The 6,565-nt window shown below is 36.6% G+C and overlaps 5 protein-coding genes across 6 annotated transcripts in view; 2 read left to right on the forward strand and 3 right to left on the reverse strand.

The window, feature by feature from the left end:
• Positions 1 to 1,134, reverse strand: part of LOC105312981 (Bardet-Biedl syndrome 1 protein-like) — a 6,379-nt gene extending 5,245 nt beyond the window's left edge. The window contains exons 1-8 of the mRNA XM_019996211.1: positions 945 to 1,134; positions 844 to 878; positions 745 to 802; positions 536 to 699; positions 443 to 484; positions 297 to 343; positions 192 to 233; positions 23 to 129 (exon numbers count right to left, since the gene is read on the reverse strand). Of these exons, the coding sequence (XP_019851770.1) occupies positions 23 to 129; positions 192 to 233; positions 297 to 343; positions 443 to 484; positions 536 to 699; positions 745 to 802; positions 844 to 878; positions 945 to 1,092 (643 nt within the window). The 5' untranslated portion in view covers positions 1,093 to 1,134. The remainder of the gene's footprint in view (positions 1 to 22; positions 130 to 191; positions 234 to 296; positions 344 to 442; positions 485 to 535; positions 700 to 744; positions 803 to 843; positions 879 to 944) is intronic.
• Positions 1,135 to 1,200: 66 nt separating this feature from the next.
• LOC100639302 (thymidine kinase, cytosolic-like) lies at positions 1,201 to 2,561 on the reverse strand. Its single transcript, XM_003382763.3, has 7 exons — positions 2,427 to 2,561; positions 2,348 to 2,379; positions 2,179 to 2,292; positions 2,038 to 2,131; positions 1,797 to 1,886; positions 1,624 to 1,743; positions 1,201 to 1,407 (listed from the first exon to the last, which is right to left on the reverse strand). Exons 1-7 carry the CDS (start codon positions 2,487 to 2,489, stop codon positions 1,240 to 1,242), a joined length of 681 nt encoding a protein of 226 aa, XP_003382811.1. The 5' UTR covers positions 2,490 to 2,561; the 3' UTR covers positions 1,201 to 1,239.
• A 45-nt stretch (positions 2,562 to 2,606) lies between these two features.
• Positions 2,607 to 4,837, forward strand: LOC100639430 (coiled-coil domain-containing protein 96-like). 2 transcript variants are annotated; one of them, XM_019996638.1, is made up of 10 exons: positions 2,607 to 3,192; positions 3,252 to 3,362; positions 3,490 to 3,570; positions 3,628 to 3,697; positions 3,770 to 3,884; positions 3,930 to 4,047; positions 4,100 to 4,165; positions 4,218 to 4,448; positions 4,495 to 4,626; positions 4,676 to 4,837. In XM_019996638.1, the coding sequence occupies exons 1-10, from the start codon at positions 2,659 to 2,661 to the stop codon at positions 4,790 to 4,792; spliced, it is 1,575 nt and encodes a 524-aa protein (XP_019852197.1). In that variant the 5' UTR covers positions 2,607 to 2,658; the 3' UTR covers positions 4,793 to 4,837. The 2 variants fall into 2 exon arrangements, with proteins under 2 accessions (XP_019852197.1, XP_019852191.1); XM_019996632.1 differs by having other exon boundaries at positions 3,625 to 3,697; positions 4,676 to 4,836.
• On the reverse strand, positions 4,778 to 5,764 carry LOC100635173 (baculoviral IAP repeat-containing protein 5-like). The gene is made up of 4 exons (XM_003382899.2): positions 5,595 to 5,764; positions 5,432 to 5,541; positions 5,249 to 5,366; positions 4,778 to 5,000 (listed from the first exon to the last, which is right to left on the reverse strand). The coding sequence occupies exons 1-4, from the start codon at positions 5,742 to 5,744 to the stop codon at positions 4,908 to 4,910; spliced, it is 471 nt and encodes a 156-aa protein (XP_003382947.1). The 5' UTR covers positions 5,745 to 5,764; the 3' UTR covers positions 4,778 to 4,907.
• Positions 5,765 to 5,800: 36 nt separating this feature from the next.
• Positions 5,801 to 6,565, forward strand: LOC100639555 (alpha-galactosidase-like; the record flags this gene model as incomplete). The annotated part of the gene is made up of 2 exons (XM_011406061.2): positions 5,801 to 6,442; positions 6,484 to 6,565. Coding segments are annotated over exons 1-2 (711 nt in total), but the record flags the coding sequence as incomplete, so codon positions are not given.

Consider the following 6,565-nt stretch of genomic DNA (forward strand, 5'->3'; position numbering starts at 1 on the left):
GAGAGAGAAAGAAAGAGGGGACAAATAATAAAACAGAGTTTGTTTAAAGAATGTACTTGTCTTTTCAAAGGAATGGGTTTGAAAATTGACGTGAAAGGAAAGAGATCTTCGGCATCTAATTGAAGGAAACTAACAACAACAAACAAAGATATTAATAATAAAATTAAAAAAATTTAACAATTATTTCTTACGTTAGTGATCTCTCTGTGAGAGGAGGGTTGCAGCAGCTGGAACTAAAAAAGAATTAAAATTTAAAAACAAACAGCCTGTGCATGTACAATACAGTGGATATATACCTTAGGGCTTCTAGCCCGTCTCTTAGCTGAGTTGGATCAATTTCATCCTATGGAGATAAAGAGATAGTCATTGAGCAGTTACATGTAACTATATATATATATATATATATATATATATATATACACAGTATAATGTAGTTGCTAACTTCTTTTGCTTGTTCCCACAGCTGATTCTCTTGGCTATTAATCTATTTTTATAATAAACCAGCATTTAAACATATTAGTACAGATGGACACACCTCTAAAAGCGGCAGTGTGAATTTAAAATAAGGTCTGACAGTTTTATAGATGTATACATAAGTGTTGGACGCTACAGCGATGGCCGGCTCGTTGGTATCCATCATGAAAGCAATGACACCAGTCGGTAGATCAAGTAGAGGAATCTCGTGTGATACTTGTGTGCCTTTAATTAGAATAAGGTAAGCGTACATTACCATTGACAATTAACCTTTAAATATTTTTAGTTTCATGTCGTGTTGTCCACTGGCCAAATCTCCGATCAAAAGCTACAGAAGTAAAACTACATTTTAGAATAATAAATAGCTACTTTGTGATCTCCATCTCCGTCAAGGTCTTTCAAGTCTAAAAATGTAATAATAATAATAATAATAATATAAATGACAGTGTTTAGAACTTCAGATTCTCTACCTATACAAGATGTGAAGGTGTAGAGTGAAGCCACGGGGTCATGGTGAGCGTTAATCCAAGCACCTTCACCAGAAACCTCTGAACTTTGTCGCCTGTCTCTTTTCACCTTTTCTTTGCTTTCACTCCTCTCTGTCACACTATCCGCCATCTTGTATTCCAATAAGGGGTTAAAATTATATGGGCGTGGTTAATAAAATGGCGACTAAAAACTTTAAAATTTAGAAATAACAATAATAATAATAAATAAAAGAATTTAAATAATAGGCTACATGTATGTCTGTGAGAAGTGTGTAAGTCAATTAATAAAATCGTCGGTAAAATCAAACAATTGTCGGCCATTAACGGATGGTCCCCCTCCTCTAATAGGAGTCTCTGTTGATAATAACGAGTGCTTCACTGACGGCAGCTGATAACACGTTCTACATACAGCCATGTACTTATCAGCTCCTCCTATCACCTCAATCTACAATAATAACATTTAATATTATTATTATTATCATCATTATCATTTATTATCAATATTGTATGAGGATCTACTCTAGTGACTATTTTAGGGTAGCATAAATTAAAGAAATTAATTCTAGGATACATGTACTTTGCATTAACCATAACAAGAGTACATGAGAGGTTCATGTACTCTTGACAATAAGAAGTCAATCATCATAACAATGAGACGTACTTCCTTTTCTGAGCCCAGTCTCTTAGTAAATGCTGCATCGTTAAAACACATCATACAGACAGCTTTAAGCTTCACTACTGACTCCGCCATTGGGATAAGATTAAGTACTGAACCAAATGCCTTTTAGTAAAGGGTAGTGATAATGATAATGCATGATGATGTGGTTTAGTTACTTTTCTTTGAAAGGTCCCGTCTAGTGCCGCTACGATGACAGTCTTACCAGCATTTGCCATGTCTTCGCAAAACTCAACAAGATCAGGAAACTAAATAAATAAATAATAATAATTTTGTTGCATAATATTCAGCACAATCTTATTTGTATAAAGGCTTCAAAAAAATTGTAAAATTATAGCCCAAAATCCAATTAGTGTTAAAAGAGCTAAAGCCAGTTCAAGAGACCGTGGATAGACTTACAAATTGTCCCTCATCAATTCCAATGACACCATAGTCACCGACTGTCTTCTTCAACTCGTATAACTTAGTAGCGGCCATTGCAGAACTGACTTGTCTAATAAAAAAGATTAAAATATTTTTTTAATTTTCTTTTACTCTCACTTGTCGTGTGTTGCTACCCCATTCTTGTCGTAACGATCATCTTTTGAGTACTTGATGATGAGGCAGGACTGATTGGCTACTTGATACCGTCTCATTCTCCTCATTAACTCTGTACTGCAAAGGAAAAGAGAACAGGTAAATAAATAGGAAGATTTGATGTGCATTTTACGTTTTTCCAGAAAACATTGGACCCAGAATGACCTGTTAGAGGACTCGTGTAAAATTGAAGCATAAATGAATGGGTTTACCTGTATCTGCCCCTTGCTGAGAGCACCACTGATGCAAGAGAAACCAGACGAAACGCAAGACATTGTGCAGTGAGAAGTTAGAGAAACAGTAAGCCCTTCACTTTTCAGTAAGATTTGGCGCCTTTTCCGAACCGCCAAAATTAAGACACTCCTTAAAGGGAGTGGCTAACCACACCCTTTTGCTGCACTTTCAGCCCCACCCATAAATGTTGCTAGGGGCAACAGAGAAATAATGTCTGAAGTGAAGTTGGATAATGGACAAGAAGAAGGGAAAGAGGCCATGGAAAATGAAAATGCAGGCACTGGAGCTGTCACTGATGAAGATACAAAAACTGTAGCTGAAGCAACTGAAGATAAACAGATTGATGAGGCTAAACCAGCAGAACAAACTGACCAGCCCACACCTCTTGATGGAGAAGAAGGAGGCATTGAGAGACAGACTGTTGATTTAAGTGATAAAATGCAAGGAGAAGGAAAGGATGAATCAGATGCAGCTAAAACAGAAGATGAAAGCTCAAAGGAAACTGAGACAAAAGAAAATAAAGAAGGTGAGAAAGAGCAGCTTGATGGCGCTAGTGAAGAAACTGACAGGAAGGAAGAAGAGGAAATTACAAATAAACCAGAAGAGGAAGTTGAAGCCACTGGTGACACTATAAATAAAACAGAAGAAGTTGAGGGAGAAACTGTAAAAAGTAGTGAAGAGATGCAAGAAGAGACACCAAGAGTCCCTTCAATAATAGTGATGAATGAAGAAGGGCAAGAAATGGTAAAGAAGTACAATTACTACTACTACTAAGTGACTCTGTTTAATTTCATTATCATTAGGAGGAGGAGCAGGAGAAACTTGATGAGATTGATGAAGAAGAAGATGATGAAGAAGAGGAGGAGGAAGAGGAGGAAGAATTTGACTTAAATGAAGCAATTGAAACTTATAAAGTAAAAAACAACTAAAATGCAGCATTGGTGAATTGCAGCTATTTTGCTGCTGCATGTACTGTAGTATACTATAGTTTGCAGCTATAGTATCATTGTAGCATAAATGCACATATTTTTTTTCCTTCAGAAATTGTTAGGTAGCATTGAAAAGCTACAGCAGACTCACCATCAACTCCAGCACAAGATAGCAGAATACTTAGCAAGGAAGGTAGGCCCTAATATGCTCATTACACAATCAATGGTGCATGTTTTATCATATTAGCAGCAGCTAGAGTCAAAGCATGATTCTGAACGTGACTCATCAGATCAAGAGCAAAGATATCAGAAATGTCTTGGTAATGATACTAATAATAGATTACAGACACTGCTGGATGCATTTAAATGTATATTGTGATTGATTCATGTAGAGGGACTGGATGAGATACAGCATGAGTTGTCCGAGAAGCAAAAAGAGTTTGAAATGGAAGATGCGGAGCTCATGGACGCTTGTGAAATTAAGAAAGGACAAGTATCACAAGCAAGGTACACTTTAATGAAAGTATTATTGTTTATTATTATTATTAATAGAAATGAATTTGTTGAATTAGTTAAAGGACATGCTTCAACGTGTATCAGAGGAAAAAAACTAAGTATAATCTCAGACTACCTTAACACATTAGAAAAGAAAGATGGAGAGGTGACTCAGGTAAGAGAAATGAAATAAACCTTTGCCTATTGTAGTCTCTTTAACTTCAAAGGTAAGATTAGAGAACATAACGCTACAGAGCAGAATCCAGAAAATTGACAGTCTAATCAAGCAAAAGGTAACAAGAGCTGTCCGTTATGCTTTGAAGTGGAACTTGCAAATATACATAGGAGCAACTAGCTGAAGGACTTCACATGATTGATTTCGAGCAGCTACGCATCAACAATGCCGACCTCAATGATAAAATAGAGGAAAGAAATGAGGAGATAATGAAACTAAAGAAAAAGATAACATCCACCATACAAGTATTGGCACACCTCAAGGAAAAACTTCAATTCCTACAAGCTGAAAATGCTGTCAAGAAATCGCTACTCAAAGACGTAGACAAACAAGTAGCAAAAGTAAAATAAGAAAACATTGCTATCCTCTTTTTAGTTTTGTCTGTAGAAACGAGACTTTTTGACTAGACTCAAGCAAGCTAAAGATAGTGTTAGGGCAGAAAACAATAGTCTCAAACAGCAAGGAGGACTAGTTGGATATCACACTCTGCTGAGAGATTTTGAAAACAAACAAGATCAAGTGAGAGAGAAATGTAAAAGATTGTCAATGCACTTTTCTTTAACTGCAGAGCGAGAAAATGAAGAGTGATTTAGAAAGGTTGCAGCAGAGGCACTCGAATCTCATCTTACAATGCAACACTTTAAGACAAAGAATCGATCAAACAAAATTATTGCAAACACAATAAATAATAAATAAACATGCACAACACTGAGCGATAATAATGTAATAGTAATCAATAATAATAATTAATAATGAAGTGGTGATAAAATGTTAATAATTATGGTATGTCTAATGAGACATCATGACATGTTCTGCATAGTTTCTAATAGTGAAGCCTCAACTTCTTCCCAGTAACTTTGACAGGAATTTCTTAATCTATCTGTCTCTTTCCGCTAATTATATGAAATAATAAAAATTGTGATTTTGCAATCATTTTTCAGAAAAAAGCATGAGCTATACATGTAGTATCAGAAAATGGCAATTTATGGAGAATCTTTCTACATAACATAAGGACATTAATATGCATCAGAAAATGTAATAAAAATTTGGGGTGATTTTGAAGCCATTTATTGGAAGAAAATCATAATCATTAAGATTAGACATAATGCAATGAAGAAGGTACAGTGCACAGTAAGCATACCACATAACATTTAATTGCCTCCTTCTCCATTTCTATCACGTCTCCTACAGTTATCTTATAAGGATCCTTTGCCTTCTTTAAATAATAACAGTTAGGACTGTGTGCACAATGCTCCTCCCTACATATGGGCGTGGCATGTTGTTATAATCAAAGGGGTGTGGTCAAAAACATAAACTAAGATACCATGGATCGTCTGTTTCTTCCCATCCATCCATTTCATGATGGCACACAATGCATCGGACCCAGTCTGGAGTAGAGGATGTACCACAAAAGTAGAAACCAGCTTCTGCCATCTACAACAACATAAGACAAATAAATGTACATAGCTTATAATGTCACAGTCCACCTTCAATGGAGTGCATTTCCCTGTTTCATACGGCCAATATGATCCTTTAAATGTTTCTAATCTCTGCTCCACTGTGTAAAAGGATCCTTCGAATATACTAACACTTTCTTCCTGAGTTTCCTCGTCTCTAGTTTCTTCAGCTTCCGCCATTTTTTCAAAAATTTGTTAACTAATTTTAATAAAAATAGTTAATTAATTAGCCCCACCCTTGCTGCAGATATGGCTGTGTTCATGTCTTTTTGCCTTCTCCTCCTGTTCCTTAACCAATCTCTAGCTCTTGACAATGGTCTTGGCCTAACTCCACAGATGGGATGGAACTCCTGGAATCACTTCCACTGCAATGTAAGCCAAGATCTTATTAAAGCAACTGCAAAAGCTATGATAGACAAAGGCCTGGACAAACATGGCTACCAATATGTTAACATTGATAACTGCTGGGCTGCCAGCAGTCGTGCTTCAGATGGTAGTATAAGGTCCGATCCAGTTACATTTCCTGATATGAAAGGATTGATTGATTATGTTCACAGCCTAGGCCTCAAGTTTGGCCTGTACAGTGATGCTGGTACCAAAACCTGTGCTGACCATCAGCCTGGTTCTCTAGGCCATGAGACACAAGATGCAAACACATATGCACAGTGGGGAGTAGACTATCTTAAATATGATAATTGCAATAGCGGAGGGAGCAAGCCTGAAGTACGCTATCCTGTCATGAGGGATGCACTCAATAAAACTGGACGACCTATTTTCTTTTCAATGTGTGAATGGGGAGTAGATAATCCAGCAACATGGGCATCTAGAGTTGGTAATAGTTGGAGGACCACTGGGGATATTAAGGATAATTGGAAAAGGTAGGTACACATCTGAACTGTAATTCTAATTTCATTAAAAGTATGATATCACGTGCTGATCAAAATGCTGGTCTTTGGTCTTATGCTGGTCCTGGGGGTTGGAATGATCCAGATATGCTGAAG

The sequence above is a fragment of the Amphimedon queenslandica genome, unplaced genomic scaffold (assembly GCF_000090795.2).
Source record: "Amphimedon queenslandica unplaced genomic scaffold, v1.1 AMPQUscaffold_13519, whole genome shotgun sequence".
Lineage (NCBI taxonomy): Eukaryota > Metazoa > Porifera > Demospongiae > Haplosclerida > Niphatidae > Amphimedon > Amphimedon queenslandica.